The sequence below is a fragment of the Castor canadensis genome, chromosome 18, assembly GCF_047511655.1.
Source record: "Castor canadensis chromosome 18, mCasCan1.hap1v2, whole genome shotgun sequence".
Classification (NCBI taxonomy): Eukaryota; Metazoa; Chordata; class Mammalia; order Rodentia; family Castoridae; genus Castor; species Castor canadensis.
The window spans coordinates 37796834-37812535 of NC_133403.1; the positions used below are offsets into that span (position 1 = coordinate 37796834).

The 15702-nt window shown below is 48.7% G+C and overlaps 1 protein-coding gene across 7 annotated transcripts in view; it reads right to left on the minus strand.

The window, feature by feature from the left end:
• Rph3a (rabphilin 3A) overlaps positions 1–15702 on the minus strand; it is an 89410-nt gene that overhangs the window by 20365 nt on the left and 53343 nt on the right. For 6 of the 7 annotated variants that reach the window (XM_074060515.1, XM_074060517.1, XM_020179296.2 and 3 more), the window contains 5 exons: positions 5829–5958; positions 5114–5200; positions 3591–3741; positions 1817–1855; positions 1562–1714 (listed from right to left, as the gene is read on the minus strand). In XM_074060515.1, coding sequence (XP_073916616.1) covers positions 1562–1714; positions 1817–1855; positions 3591–3741; positions 5114–5200; positions 5829–5958 — 560 coding nt within the window. The remainder of the gene's footprint in view (positions 1–1561; positions 1715–1816; positions 1856–3590; positions 3742–5113; positions 5201–5828; positions 5959–15702) is intronic. The other variant, XM_074060519.1, reaches the window with a different exon arrangement.

The following is a 15702-nucleotide window of genomic DNA, read 5'->3' on the forward strand; positions in this document are numbered from 1 at the left end:
GTGTTCCTCAACTGATAAATAAAAAGGAAGGAAATTCTGACATAATCACAGATGCACCTTGAAGATGTCATGCTAAGTGGTATAAGCCAGGTACAAAAAGACAAATCGTCCAATTCCACCTACATGTGACATCTAGAACAGTGTAACTCATAGAGACAGAAAGAGCAGGCAGGAAGGATGGAGGACCCGAATCATTGTTTCATGGATACAAAGTTTCAGTTGAGAATGTTGAGGTGGTGGTGCAACAATGTGTATTTTATGCTACTGAACTGTATATGAAAAGTGGTCAAAATAGTAAATTATATATAATAAACTCTATGTAATTTTTATATGTTTTACAAAAGAAAAATGAAAAGCATGGACAAAAAAACCCCTACATCTCTGGTAGAGAAAAATGAGAAGTGCAGACTTTGGTGTTGCTCAGATGTAGGTTTAATTCTCATTTTAATCAATGATCAGCTGTGTAACCCAGGACAGGTGGTGGCTTCACGTCTTTGGGCCTCAGTTTTTCCATCTGTAAAATGGGGATCACCAAAGCCCCATCCCTGGATGTTGGGATTGTGGCAAGGATTAATTGAAGGCCTTGCGTGAAGTGCTCAGGATCGTGATTGGTGCAAGCATTCTGTGATGGTGTAGGTTTAGACGTTTGCCTTTTTCTGCCCATCTGAACCACAGTATGGTGTGTTGGGACAGCAGATTGTGTGTGCCCAGCTCTGTGGCCAAGCAGAAGGGGAAACTGAGGTGCTAAGCCATGAACCCCAACTAAGAAAGCAAAAACCAGAGGTCAATGCAGGACCCAAACATTCAGCCCACCCGATGCAGACCCAGACTCAGCGCCTCACTAGCAAAGCAACAGATGTCCCCATCCTGAGACTGTGGCGGTGCCTGCCTGGAACCCGAGTGACTCAGGAGGCAGAGTAGGAAGACAGCAGTCCAAGGTCAGCCAGGGCAAGGTTAGTGAGATGCTATCTCAAAATGGAAATAAAACCAAGTTTAGCTCAAGTGGTAGAGTGCCCACCTAGCAAGTGCAAGGCTCTGAGTTCAAATCCCAGCACCTCAACAACAGAAACTCATGGACCAAAAACCCCATTGTGGATGCCCCTGCCACATAAGTCCACAATTGGGAACCCAGGGGTGCTGGACCCCAGATGCCAGCACCTGTCAGTGGTGTCCTGGCCATGCTGACTGCCCTGTCTTCACAGAGAGGCCATGTGACAAGGGAAGGAAGGACTCGAATATCTCTTGACTTTTCTCAAAGCCAAGAGGCATTTCTCCCTGGGTTTTCTTCAGACCCTGACTCAAAAAAAAAAAAAAAAAAAAACCACTTTTCTTACACATGATGCTAGGGCAAGAAGAGGCCATGACCAAAATGTGAACACCAGGACCCAGAAATGTTCATGAATCCAGTCTTCTCTCTACCATAGACTAGAACCTGCATCTAGAATAGGACACGGTATGCAATAGGTGCTCAGTAAAGACGGGGTGGGCAAATGAGTGAAAACTCTCCCATTCTCCCTCTTCCTGATTCCGATGGGCACCTCTGGACCTGCCTGTCCCTCACCTGCTGGGCTCCGGCTGGCATCTCCAGTGCCCCCGCCATAGCCATGGTCCCAGCTGTCTGAATCCCGGGGCGATGCCCCCATTCTGGCCTCAGAGGCCCTGCGCACTGGAGGCCCAAAGCTTCCTCGCCCAGGGGCAGAGGCTACATCAGGGCCTGGAAGGAGAAGCACAGATGGAACAGAGGAAGGTGATGGAGGCATGGGTAAAGGAATCCTGTCCCAAAGTATGAAGCAGAAGCAGAGTTGGCAGAACTCACCTGTCTTCTGACCTGGACTCCTCCTGTCCTCAGGGTCACCTGGAGAGAGAGAGAGAGAGAGAGAGAGAGAGAGAGCGAGAGAGAGAGAGAGGTAATGGGAACCCGGGTTTTCTGGTGTCTGGAGAGTTATTAGTTCAGAAGATCAAAAAGGGGCTTATCCACTCCTCCCCAAAACATTTTAAAAAAAGGCCAGGCAGTGGTGCACACTTGTAATCCCAGGTACTTGGAGGCAAAGATGGGGAGGATCAAGGTTCGAGGCTAGCCCAGGTAAAAAGTTCGCAAGACCCCATCTCAACAGATAAACTGGACATGACAGTGCACATCTGTCATCCCAGCTATGTTGGAGACCATAGGTTGATTATGGTCTAAGGCCTGCCCCAGAGAAAAACACGAGAACCTATTTGAAAAATAACTAAAGGCAAAAGGGCTGGTAGAGAGTCTGCCTAGCAAGTGTGAGGCCCTGAGTCTAAACCCTAGAAAAGAAAGAACATTGAAAAAGATTAATCTCCCCTCTGATCTAGCTCTCCTTTGCAATTTGGCTTTATTTCCTTTGCCCACACAAAACTACAAGTGCACATCGGCTTAGAAAAGGACAGTGTGCTGTGCGGTCTTTGCAAAGGGCTGTGTGTGGGAGGAGGTAACGTGGGGACTCAGGGGGGAAATGGGGGGATGGTGGAAGGGTGGGGAGTAACAGCTGATAGGAGTCTGGAGGGGAATCCAGGCCCTGCTCAGGAGCGCACTGTCTGCTGACAACTGGAAATTCCCCACAATGCCCCACATTACTAATGGTGCCTTGCCAGGAAGAAAGCATTTCTGGGGGTGTTGGTGCCAGGCCCTGTGCTGGGTACCTTGAGAAGTGTCTTATGGAATACAGTGGAACGCTGCCATTTTTGAGATGTTGAATTATGTACAGCATTCTTTTCGTAAGTGTTGCCTGTGCTTGGCTCCAGAGTCCCCATTTGGGCAGATTGCAGTGACAAGTGTTCACCAAAGTCATTACAAGACTTTATCTGGCCAGTCCCAGGTGTTAACCCAATTAAAATGTGTTTATTCTTATTGTGGTTGCTTTTTTTTTCCCACAGTTTTGTCTTTCCCTTTCAGTCATCATCTTAATAATCAATAATATTTGTATAGTAAAGATATAGCAAGAGTATTGGTCATTTATTTTTACTAATTTCTGTTCTATTCATTTTCACTTTTGTTTTGAGACAGGGCTGGCCTTGAACTCGAGATCCTCCTGCCTCAGTCTTCCAAACGCTGGGATTAACAAGTGTGCACTACCACACCTGGTTCATTATTAACTTTTTTTTTTGTTGGTACTGGAGTTTGAACTCAGGGCCTCAAGTTTATGAGGCAGGCAGGTGCCCAGCTCTATCTTTAACTTTTAATTAGTTGAATTTTAGATTTGTTTATGGCTGATAGAAATACAAGGGGCCAGGAAGGCATCTTCAGCAAGTCCTCCAGGCTACCAGGTGTCTTTTGGTGGTGGAAGTCTCTGCCAATTTGCACTTTTAATTTCCCCTTCTTTTCTACTCTAAATTGTTCACCAGGGAGAAGAGCCAGGTCTTTTGGCAGCCTGGATGTGCTGGAGTTTCCCATGTCACCCCCATGCTTCACAGCGAGCTGTGGATGCGAAAAGGAGCTCTGGATCCAAGTCTAGAGGCCAACTGCCCACCACTGGACAGTTATAGGAACATGGCAGAACATCCTCTAGGTAGACCAGTTGGCCGGGAGCTGTCCTTGGTGCTGGGGTGGGATGTACTTTTTCTCTTACCTCGAGCTGGGATCCGGGCTGTATGCTTGGTCTCCAGAACAGTCTGCTCACCAACAGGCTGCCGGGGCGTGGTCTTCTTTATAGGCATAGGCTGAGGGAGGACCTGTTTGGGAAAGCCCTTGAAGAACCATGCTCCAGATCGCTTCCACACCTGGGGACAGAGGAAGAGTTGAAGACTCAGCAGCCACACACTATTGCTCTTCTCTTTATGAACCAGTGGTTATTTTTGTCCCCATGGGCACCATAACTCACACACTTACTTATTCCACACATCAGCTTTCCAAGTTCAACACAACCAGCCCACTGGTGCCTGTTTTAGTGATGGGGAAAGTTGAATTTCAGAAATGCTAAGGGCTGGCCTCATAGGACTCAGCAAGAGAGTACAAGAACAAGGGCTCGATGGCAAGTCTACCACCTCTTAACTGTGGCTGCACTGGTTGTGGTAAAGAGTGTGACTCACCCACAATTTCCCCAACACTGCAGGCCTTTCTCCTTCCCTATGGGCTAGACAGTGCAGCACCCCCAGGATAACATGAGGGACGTCTTCTATTCCTTCTGTAAGATCCATTCTCCATGCTGCCCCACCCTATTCTGTGCCCCTGGAGGCTGCAGGAAATGGATTTCCTTGAATGTGATCTTCAGGCTACTTAGTCAAGGAGAGTGCAGGAGTCGGCAGGCACAGAGGAGAGTGGGAGAGTGGGAGCTGGACAATGATGGCATTTCCATGAGGCTACACCTATCTTCCAGCTCCATAGCTTCCCCTCCTCTGCTCAGTCTTGGGAATGGCAAAAGCCACCCTGCTGTTGCCGGTCCTAGGAAGGGATTTACTATCTATTTCCAGTAACCTGATGTCCCGTAAGCTCTGACCTTTGCAAACTACACCTTCATGAACCCCTCCTGGGCCTCCCTGTGTACCAACTGTGACCTCTCAGGCCCCCAACTGACACTGAGGAGGACGTGGTCACTGAGACAAGGTCTCAAGGGCAGGAATTTGTGTGTGTGTGGTGGGGTGAGTGATGAAGAAATTGGGAGGAGAAATTCTTTAATTTGAGTAAAGTAATGGCAGGTCTGGGTAAGAAAAGACTCTCACGGAAGAAACAGAATAAAGAGAAAGTGTGAAAAGGGGACACTGGGAGAATGAGGGAAAAAAAGATACCACACAAGAAGGGGAGAATAGAAGGAAAGAAAAACACAAAGATGAGAATTGGAGAGATAGAATAGAGAGAAAGAGAAAGAAAAGGTGTTGGGAGAGGAAAACCCAGCAGGTGAGCAACAGGGAAGGGGGGGAATTGAAGCCAGAGAGTGGTGAATAAAGAGGGAAGAAGGGGGAAAAAACGAACAAGGGTAGTAGAAAAGAAACCCATGCAAACACTGAGGTCATTCTACCAGGTTGGTTTCTTGCATACCAAACCCCTAAGATTGAAGACCCAACCAGGACTCCCAGCCTCCATGTGACCATTGTGTCTCCCTGGTTCTGCAGAGGGACAGAGAGCTGCAGGAGCCAGCAGGACTGGGTCACTCACCTCTCTCTGCTCCATACAGATCTTGCAAAGCCACACGGGGTGTGGGCGGTTGTTGGAGGTCTCCACTCCACACTTGGTGCACACATTCTGGGGACAAAACACAGCCCAACATACAGGTTCTCACTAACTGGATGACTGTAGTGGATATATTTTTCAGAATAGATGAGGGTTTTTTTTTCTCCCACTCCAAATGTAGCACCAAGCACTAGATTCCAAGTGACCTGATGGATGTCCCCAGCTGAGATTCCCTTGTTTGTGATCAGGCAGACCTAAAGATGAATATCAAGTGCAGACAGTCTGGATAGTGAGGAGAGCCAGGGGGCTTCCCTTCAGGGATGAAAGTTCTCAGAGCCCAAGGATCTAGCTTGACTGGAGAAGGTTTCGGAGTCTTGTGTCCTAACCCATGGAAGAGAATGCTGAAAGCATGTGACGTGCATGCTTGTACACACCGGTGCCCAGCAGACCCTGCAGCCAACACTCAACTTGCCAAGTCACAAACAGGGTCCTCACTAGCTCTGCCACTGTCCGTATCCTCAAGTTCATCCAGGGTGGAGCCCCAAAGTACTAGAGTGACTTCCAGGGGAAGGAACTAGGATCAGGATGACCATGGGAGCATCCTGAGTTAAGTTCCACCCCTCTCCGAGACCCCAGGCCCACAAAGCTGGAGCCCAGCCCCTCCCCCACAGGTGCAAGGCAGGAAAAGAGGAAATCGTACCTTCTTACAGTCCTCGCACACCACGCAGGCAGAGCCCAGCAGCCCCAGCTGCTCCCCACACAGGATGCAGCGGTTCACTCCGTCCCCAGCCACATTCTTCCTCATGTTCTCCAGCCGATCCACCAGGCGCCTGGAGGCAGACAGGCAATGAAAACCTCATGGGACTGGGGCCCAGCAGCTATCGTGGACCGTGTGATACACTTCACCTCTGAGCCCTGTCTCGTGGACATCCCTTCAGAAGAAGGCATGAACCTCCCAACACATTCCTAAAACATCAGCAACCTGCGTGGAGATCACGATCTCAAAGTCCATCTAGGCAGTGACTTCCTGTGTGATGTGGTCTCCTCCAGGGGAACTGCCTTGGTGCTCTAGATCTGTTGTCTGATTCGTCACGTGACATTTGCACTTGGATGTCATCACAGGCATGTCAGACTAATGCTTTCAAACTAAGTCCTTAGCCCGGTGGCTCTCTGTCCCCATCCCCAGCTTGTGTTACAGAGATGTCACCGTCACCCACCAACATGTTCAAACCAGATTCCTGGTGTCTTCCCTGACACGTTCAGTGTTCCTTTTGTGTCCCTAATACTCTGGAATCTACCTATTTCTCTCTGTCATCACCGGTCACTGCCATCTGTCTTCTGGATGACCTTAGTGACCTCCTTCCACAGTTTCCACCACTACCATGTGACATTTCTAAGCATAAATGAACTGGATTGTGTCACCCCTGGTCCACTTTAAAAGCTTTGGTGATTGCCTTTCCTTGTGGCTTCCAAGACCTCCTGTGGTCTGGTCCCAGATGAAACCTGGAACCTCTTCTCCCTTTGGTCTTGGTCAATGCTCAGTGTCATGCTGGTTACCTGACCAGCTGCAGGAGGAACAGCAGAGAGCTCATGAGAAATGCAGGTTCTTGGGCCCCAGCCCAGCCCAGCTGAATCAACCATTCTAGGCATGGGCCCAGTGATCTTTGTATTCACAAGCCCTCCTGCAGTTCTGACGCACACTCAAGTGTAAGAAACATTGTCATACTCACGCTAGCCTTCCTGTAGTTCCAGCTCTACTCTGCCTCAGTGTCTGTGCACATTCTGTTCCTTATGCCTGCAATGCACAATCTCACATACACACACAGTTGTGATTGCTCTTTTTTTCCATTACACAAACACACGCACACACTTTCACACCTCCCCTGCCTCGATCCCCTCACCCTGAAGATTCCAGTTATTTTTATCACCTCCTCCTGGAAGCCTTCTTGGCTCACCCATTTCATTTACACCAAGAGTCACTTTCCCCATATCTGTCATATTCGTAGCTGGGAGATTCTCTGCATTAAATTATTAACTGGCTTGAAACAAGTCTCCAACTGCCCTCTGGACCATGAGTCTCCATGGGCCAGGGATCTTGTCTGTCCTGTCACCTGCTGTGTGCTCGGAGCCAGCTCAGTGAGTCGTGGATACTCAGGCATGAATGGACAAATGACCAGGTGGGAAAAGCCCACTCCCACACTGGTGCCCAGCAAAAGCAAGCAGAATGGAGTGATGCCAATATTGACGTACACTTATGTGGCACTTACTGTTTGCCTGGCATGGAGGCATTTGGCCACCCTAGGGGACAGACACTGCTATGATGCCATTTTACAAGCAAGGGAAGTGAGGCACAGAGGAGTTAAGTGACTTGCCCATGGTAACACAGCTAGGTAGCAGCAGAGCCAAAATTACAGCCCGTGTTTTGTGTGCATCACACTAGAATTTCCCAGACATCGTGTGCACACGGTGACACAGGTGCTCATGTGAACACAGGTTCTGAAATACCAGGTCTGGAGCCGGAGGTGCTGCTTTCTAGAAAGTTCCACAACAATGCCTCTGAGCTCAAGGCACATACTGGGTAATGAGACAGCCAGGCTGTGTGACCACTCCACCTGTGGGACCCCTGTTTCTGTCTCAGGTGGTTTTATTTAAAAACACTTCCTGCTGAGTTGAAGTCATCTCCTTGCCCTTCCTTCCTGGACTTTTCCCATTCCAGACACAGCCACTGGGCTTGGTGGAGCCTGTCCACCCCTCCATGGTCTGGACTGCGTGATGGACCCTGTGCGAGAGAACCGATGGGAGGGGCCTGGGCATCATAGCCTGCAGAGGGTCCCTGGCAGCTCTTCCTGCAGCCACCGGGGCCAGTGTTTCCCCCAGGTCTTCACAGTGCTCTGACTCGCAGTGTTAGAAATGGTGGCTTTTCTCTTGGGATCCATTCCAGAGAGGCGCTGCTGTGCTGGGGGAGAACCCAGAAGCCACTGTGACCCAGATCCTCCAGGGCGGCTGGGGAGCGGCAGGTGCAGAGCTGAAGCCCACCACGCTCTGCCCCAGCTCTTCCTCATCTCCCCACCCTCCTGAGCCTCCATGGAAACTATTTCCACAGGGCCATGGGGCAGGCAGCAGCGAGGAGCAAGCCCACAGACCGTGATCTCAGAACTCCTAGAATGATCACAGCCGCTGGTCGCTGAGCACTTGTTAGGTGCCAGGCATGGAGGTAAACACCACGTTGATTTTTATTTGGTGACACTGGGATTTGAACTCAAGGACTCACACTTCCTGGGCAAGCATTCTACCACTTGAGCTGTGTCCCCAGTGCTTCTTTTAGTATGTTTTTCAAATAGGGTCTTGCAATTTTGCTTGGGCCAGTCTAGGACCATGATCCTCCCGTGTAGCTGGGATTACAGACATGCACCACCATGCATGGCTTGTTTTTGAGACAGAGGTCTCCATTTCTTTTGCCTTGAACATGAATCTTCTACTTCCATCTCCTGAGTAGACGGGATCATGTGAATTTTAATGAACCCTTACCATACTTTCAGTTTGGGATTTTGATCTATTCCCAGGCTAGCAATATTCAGTAGGGTCCTCTCTTGTGATGCTGGACAGCTCCCCGTCTGCCTGGAGACACCCTGTTAGCTGCATGGTCCTGCTAAGCAGACCAGCACCAGGCTAGACCATTCAGCTAAGAAGTGGTGAAAGCTGGATTCAGACCCAAGAGGTCCAGCCCCAAGTTCCTGTTCCCAAGTGCCATACCCAGCCAGGGCACCGTCTGAAGCAATCCCATCTCACCCAGACCCACTCCCCTGCCTTGGCACCAGGGGTCCCTCAGCAAGCACTGAGTCACACATCATCTCAGTTGCTTCTGTTGCCTGCAGTTGGGACGAGATACCCAGCAACTGTCATCGTCGTTGTTCTTTGAAAGAATCCTCAGGAAAGAATGGAGGACCTCAGGACTTGGGTCATGGTTTTTGCCTCTCTGGGCTTCAGTTCTTCAGAGATAGGCATTGGACTACATCCGTTGTTGTCAAACTGTGATTCTTGGCACCCCAGGGGTTCCACAGAGCCAGTTCAGAGGCCACCCAGTATGGCGGCATGATGGGAGATTCTGAGGGGCCCCCACACCCCATTGCATTCAAGCCTGTCTGTTTTGATCGTTATTTGTTTGGGATATTGGATTAGAGTTCTTTTGCAAAGTTGTTCCCAAGGTTTTAAAACACACTGATGCACTTAAACTGCAGGAGGTCTTTAGATGGCGCAGAATGATACAATATTACGGAGGAAGGAGTGGGAATTGATGGTGACATTTTCCTTTTGTATAGTCTTCCTCCCCCCCCCCCCATCTCCTTCATCCACTACACCAGCCAGAAAATACTTTTCTTCTTCTCACTCTACCTTTGGGAGTCCAATGCAACAGAGAGGGTGAGAGGATTGTGGGAGCCACACAGCCAGCCAAGGCTAGGACCTAGTTTTCCATGAAGCCTCCCAGGACTTCCTGCCCTGTGTTGAGCTTTGCTAATTCAGCTCAGGGAGAGAATATGTGTAAATAATCCAACTCTAAACTTCAGTGTTCTCTGCTGAGGAAGCGAAAGGTCTTTCTGCTTCTTCTTGGACAATGAAGGCTATGGATTTGCCCACTGCTTCCAAATTCATGCTGAAACCTCCCTGTGAGAATGCCTGACTCTCCTCCACCAGTCCTGCAGGCTCTGTTCACATACGTGCACAGGGAGGGTCTCATTTGCTTCCATCAGCAGTAACAAACAGCATGCAAATCCATCCAGGCAAGGACCGTACTGAGATGGCTCAGCTCAGACCCTTGCCACCCATGAATTTAGTAGACATCAGTTAAGAGGATGGACTCACACTGGGGGGACAAGGTCTTCCTTCTGCACCCATAATCAGGACAGCGGAGGAAGTTTCTTGCAGCCACCTGTTTGGACATCCTCTTTGTAGCACCAAATACTGGGGCTGCCACGTGGAAAATCCCAACAGCCAGAGATGTGAAATTCAGAAATCAAACTTCTCAGAAAGCAAAGTCAAAATTGTGACCCTAAAGTCCGTGAGTTACAAATGAGTGTGCATCCTGGTGACAAAACATTTCTATATTTGCACCCCAGAAGGAATATTTGTTTTTAGCAGTCTTGGCAGGAGAGCCCTCCATGAGTGTGGGAGAAAGCTCAACCACCATGGCAGGAGGTCACACAGCATTAAATCATTGCCAGTCCTCGTCTCCATCTTCTTAGCCAGCCATGCGACTCGTTCAGCCTGATGTCAGTCTTCAAGCATGCAGCCTATTGGGAGCCCCTGCATGAGGGAGTGTCCCCAAGTTTATGGCACACATAGATCCCCTGGGGAAAGCTCTCATTTTAAAGGGGCTTTCCATCTGATTCTGCAGCCTATGAACCCCTGGCCACACTTTGAGCATTTTTTTTTCTGGTGCTAGGGATGGAACCCATGGACCCCCACAAGCTAGGTGAGGGCTCACCCCTGAGTTACACCCCTCTCCCTCTTAGAGAAATGCAGCAGGAAGGGAGAAGAGGTGAGGCAAATCACACAGGCAAATGCTCTCCTTATTATGTTAAGTGGGGGAAGAAAACTCCAAAAACCCAGGATGCAGAATTGTCAGCAGGTGTAAGTGTGAGGGAGGAGCATGTGTTGTGTGTCCTGAAAATCATCAGATGCGAAGCATCAGAATTTTCACAAGGATCATTGCTGAGTGGGAACTTCATTAATGCCTTTGTCCTCCTCTCCTCCTTCAATTACCCAGACTCCTCTCCTATCTCAGCGGTGTTACAGTGACCACACACTGCCTTGTGTCAGAGAAGAAAGGGAACATTTGAAGAAGGAGCAATGCAGACCAAGAATTAAAAAATTCAGATTTGAATCCTTCTCTTAGCCATAAAAGACCTTTCTTCTCTGGACCCTCTTCCCAGACTATGCCCCCAGCTGTTAGATGAGCTGTACCCAGGCTTTCCAACTGGGGACAGCACCCAGGGATCCCAGGAGCTGAGGCAGAAGCATCTAAATGTCTCCTTCTTCTCTGACACTGAAGAAGGTGACTAAGAAACCAGTCCTTGCTGGCAGCCTGATTTTATTGCCTGTCTCAGGGCTCCACCCTATCCTCCATGCTAAGTGCCCAATTAGCTGGACACTGTAAGTAGCTGTCATTCTCTAGTTGTCTTTATATGCCGCATTAACTTTATGATGGCTGCTCACATCCAGGACATATCCATCACCAGGCTGGTGTTTCAGGGGACTGTGTGCTGCTCATTGGGGTTGGATGAGCACCTCCTCTTCCTTAGGATGTCCCATAAGCACCAGAGAGACTATATGACCCCATATCCCCTCCTCTGGGCACCAAAGCATGACCTACAGAGGGAAGCAGCAGGAAGTAGATTCTTAACTGGTCTGACATTGTCATCCAAAAGGATGCAGACCATTACTCATTCATTTAGCAAATATTTATAAACTGCCTGCTATGTGCCAGGTAGACAGTGAGGGGCCAGTAGTGAGCAGAGCAGGTGGGACAAAGAAAAGATAAAACCGTGTTTGTGAAATGTCCGCAGCACAGTAACTGCTCAGCAATGGTCACTGCTCATTATTTCTTCTGGAAATTTATGGCTTTTATAATTCCCTGCACTTTCATTTTTCTGTGCAGCCAGGGTGCTATCATCTGCTTATGAAATCCTTGTTTCTAAAGCTCTCTTTTCTTTTCTTGTTTGTTTTTTGTAGCTCAGGTGAGCTTGGAACTTGGAATCCTACTGCCTCCGCTCCTGAGTGCTGAGATTGCAGGCAGCACCATCACGCCTGGCCTTCTAAAGTTTTTCAGGTGGCTGCTGTGACTGTAAATTTATGGGACTCACATCCCTATTTCTAAAACACACACGCACATGTGATCACAAATAAACATGCATGTCCACAGGCACATCTGCAGAGGCACACACACACGCACACGAGATCAGCATCTTTATCTACTGGCATCCTTTCCACGTGTGCAGACAGCCCGGCTCCAACCCTTCCTTCCTCCAGCAGACAGGGCATGAGCCAAATGGTGGGTGGAGAGCTGCTTGTCTGTTAAGCTCAGGTCCCTCAGAAAAGCCCAGACAGGCCCCCAAAACATTCAGGCCACTGATCTAAGCCTCTAGCTAGTATTGTCACAGTGTCTTGATGATGTGGGAGAGAAGACATGGAGACCACCACACCAGAACGCAAGTGTGCCTCGAGAGGACTCTCTGCTTGTCCGGGAGTGGAGGGCTTCTGTGCTGGGCCCTGGATGGATCAGCAGGAAAAATGACTAAAAGCTGAGACTCCATCAATTGACAGGTGGTGCCAGAGTTGCAGCCCATACAAGCAGCAGTTGACCATGATCTCACGTTGGTAAGTTACAAGACAGCAGAGTGGGAGCCTGGATGCCGTGCTGTCTCTGTCTGTCTGTCTGTCTCTCTCACACACACTCACACACCATCAATTCCAGAATCACTCCACATGCTGTTCACCTCACTCTAATTGCCAAGTGGGGAATATTAGCAAAGAGTTTATTAACCTTGACACTTTCTGAAGTCAGGACTGGATCAAACCATCTGCTGTGAATGGGGAGACTGTTGCTGTGGCAGAGGCCAGCCTGAGGCTCCAACAAGGGGTCATTCAGAATTTGTCCTTAAATGACTGAGCTGCTCCAAGTGAAGCATGCAGCTGTTACGCAGTGTGTGCATAACAGACTCATTAATTCTCAGTGTGATCTGTCACTGTCACCACCCCAGGAGCCACAGAGCGTCTCTCTCCATGGAGAACTGGTGGAGGGCTTCCTGCCTAGTCCTCCACACATTGAGGAGCTGAGAGAGAAGACAGATGGAGGTTCAGCTGTGCTGATGGAGTCGGTGCTGTGCAGGGTGCCTGCCATAGCCCAGGAAGAGATGCAGTCAGCATCGCTGTTTGTGGGTGCTTCCTGTCCCAGTCACCATGCTGAGCACTTGACACACACATTCTCCTTTAGCCATCATCAGCTCATAAGATCAGTTCTGTTATTCATTCCTACTTTACAGGTGGGGAAACTGAGGCACACTTGCCCAAGTACCCATGGTCGTGAATCTGAGTGCTTGGATGCCAGAAGAGAGAAGACTGTTTCATTCAGTGCTCCATCTAACCCTTCCCTCTGTCCTTTCCTGTCATGGGTAATAGAGAATTGGTGCTGAGACCTACAGAGGACAAGGGTTATTGTGGCAGGGAGGAATGAATGTCCTTTGGAAAGATGAAGCAGATGAGACAGTCAATTAGCCTGATGAATCTAAAACACCTATAATTTATTGACTTCTCTACATCCCTGCAACCATCTGTCAATTGGCCTCCCCACCTGCACCCCCAAAGGCTCTAGGATAAAATGAAAGACAAGTTCAAGTTTAAAGTCTGGTGTGGCCAGGTAAAGGCTGTGCACCTCTGGGCAGGTGGCTTGACCTCACCGAGAGAGCAGAAGAGTCAGCAAAGACATTAGGAGGATTAAAGGAAATCGAGCCTATTTGAAAGCTTCTAAATGGTGCTTGGAGATAAACGTTCCCCTTTGGAATAGTAGAATAGGACTCTGAGCCTGGAGCCGATGAGCCAGTGACCAGTGACTGTGTGGCTCCAAGTAGGCTGCTTAGCTGCTTTGTGCCTCAGTTTCCTCAGCTGTAAAATGGGAATGATGATAACATGATCCTCTCTGTAGGGCTGGTGTGAAGAGTACATAGAGCTCTGAGCACAGCAGAGCATGGGGTGCTTCAGAATGGTGGTTTGTTGTGATTTTTTTTTCCCCTAAAAGTTGAATTTGATGGCAGAAAGTTTCTCCATTCGTTTGATTTCCTCTTTGAACCACCAGCAAAAGGTGATGGTTCTCAGCCAGGAGTGACTTTGCCCTTGGGGGACATCAGGCAGTATTTGGGGATGACCTTGGTTGTCACAGCTGGTGAAAAATTGCTACAGATCTCTGCTAGGTAGAGGCAGAGAGTCTGGTAAACTTCCTATGATGCCTGACGCACCCTCAGTACAAATAACATCTGTCCTCAGTGGAACTGGACTGAGGTTGGAAAGCCCTGGGCTACACGGACTTGGAGACCATCTGACTGGACTTTCCATTTTACAGATGATTCGCCCTACCACTGATTTGTGCTCTTCCTTTTTTTTTTTTTTTTTATAGTTTTGGAGGCTGATAGTCCAAATAGCAGGGTGTTAACTCTGCTGAGGGTTCCCCACTGGCTACAGTGTATCTATCTGTACTGGTCTGGTCTTTGTCTTTCGATTTGTGCTCTTCCTGATGGCAGATTCTGGGTTGATGAAGGAATTCAGAAAGCTTTCATGTTTGTCTGCACAGATTCCATAAAGCAGCAAGGCTGGACAGAGCTCACTGCTTTAATTCCCTGGGAAATGGAGGTACTACTCAGTAGCTTTCAGCCCAGAGGGGTTCAGAGTTCCCCCCAAGCCCAGTGAAATCTATGAATGTTTCTTCTGGAAAATGCCTATAGACATATGCATAACTATGTGTATAAAAAAACTCCTCAAATCGAATCCATAGAATGTCTAGAACTCCAGGTTAAATGTGGGTGGGGGGCTCCTTTAGAAAGAGAAAAGTATGGCTTGGCTTATTGTCATATAGGAAAGACAGTTTCCTAAGAAGATGTGTCAAGTTTGAGGAATTATTGCTCACTTCTCCCTCTGTCTGTATTTTGAAAAAATTCTGTGCCAAAAAAGATGGAGGGTGTGGGAACACGGGTGGGGAGGTGATAGGAACACAACAGATTCTGCCGACAACAGGTCTCCCTGGGTCTCTCTGACTTTCTCCTCCATCACCATGTCTGGATGTCAAGGTTAAGGACAAGTCTTAATTACTTTTTTGGGTCCATCTGTTTAGGAAAACTGACCTCAAATAGAAGCCACCCAGCTGTCAGTCTCTTTCCAGGTAGGATACACGAGCAGATGCCTTTGGGAGGCTCTGGACAGGAAGAAATATGGACACAGTGGGAGAGATTAATGGACAAACACCCCCAAATGGCAGGCTGGGGTGGAGGAGATGCAAACATATTTTCTAGGCAAATGTTTAATTCCAGACAATGCCTTCCCAACTCAACAAGGGCCTTTTCAGGCTTAGGAGAAGCCCTCAGCAACCTTGTTTGTATGACATGGCACCTCTGGCCAGAGCTGATTAGAGGAAGAAAGACACCTGGGTGAACTGGGCCAATCAGAGTTCTTTTCCTGGGAATTTGGAATTAGGACTAAGAAGAGCGATAAACACTGGGATAGTGTAGTTATATTTTCTAACATATAAGATGAGACGCAGATTTTCATGAGGCTAGACTGTTCCTGACCTTGGATTCCATGAGATATCATTGAGTACTTATATTACCCCCCCCCCTTTTTTTTTGTACAATATGGTAGAGTCACCAAAAATGGCTGCCAAAAAAGATTTTCTCCCTCATACACACATGCCATTCTTCCCTTAAAGAGAAGGGATCTATTTCCCCTCTCCAATGCCATGGGGTGGGAAGGACGCTCTGCCAGAGCCAGACTTGGCCATTAAGAGACCTAGAACCGGGCACTGGTGGCTTTTG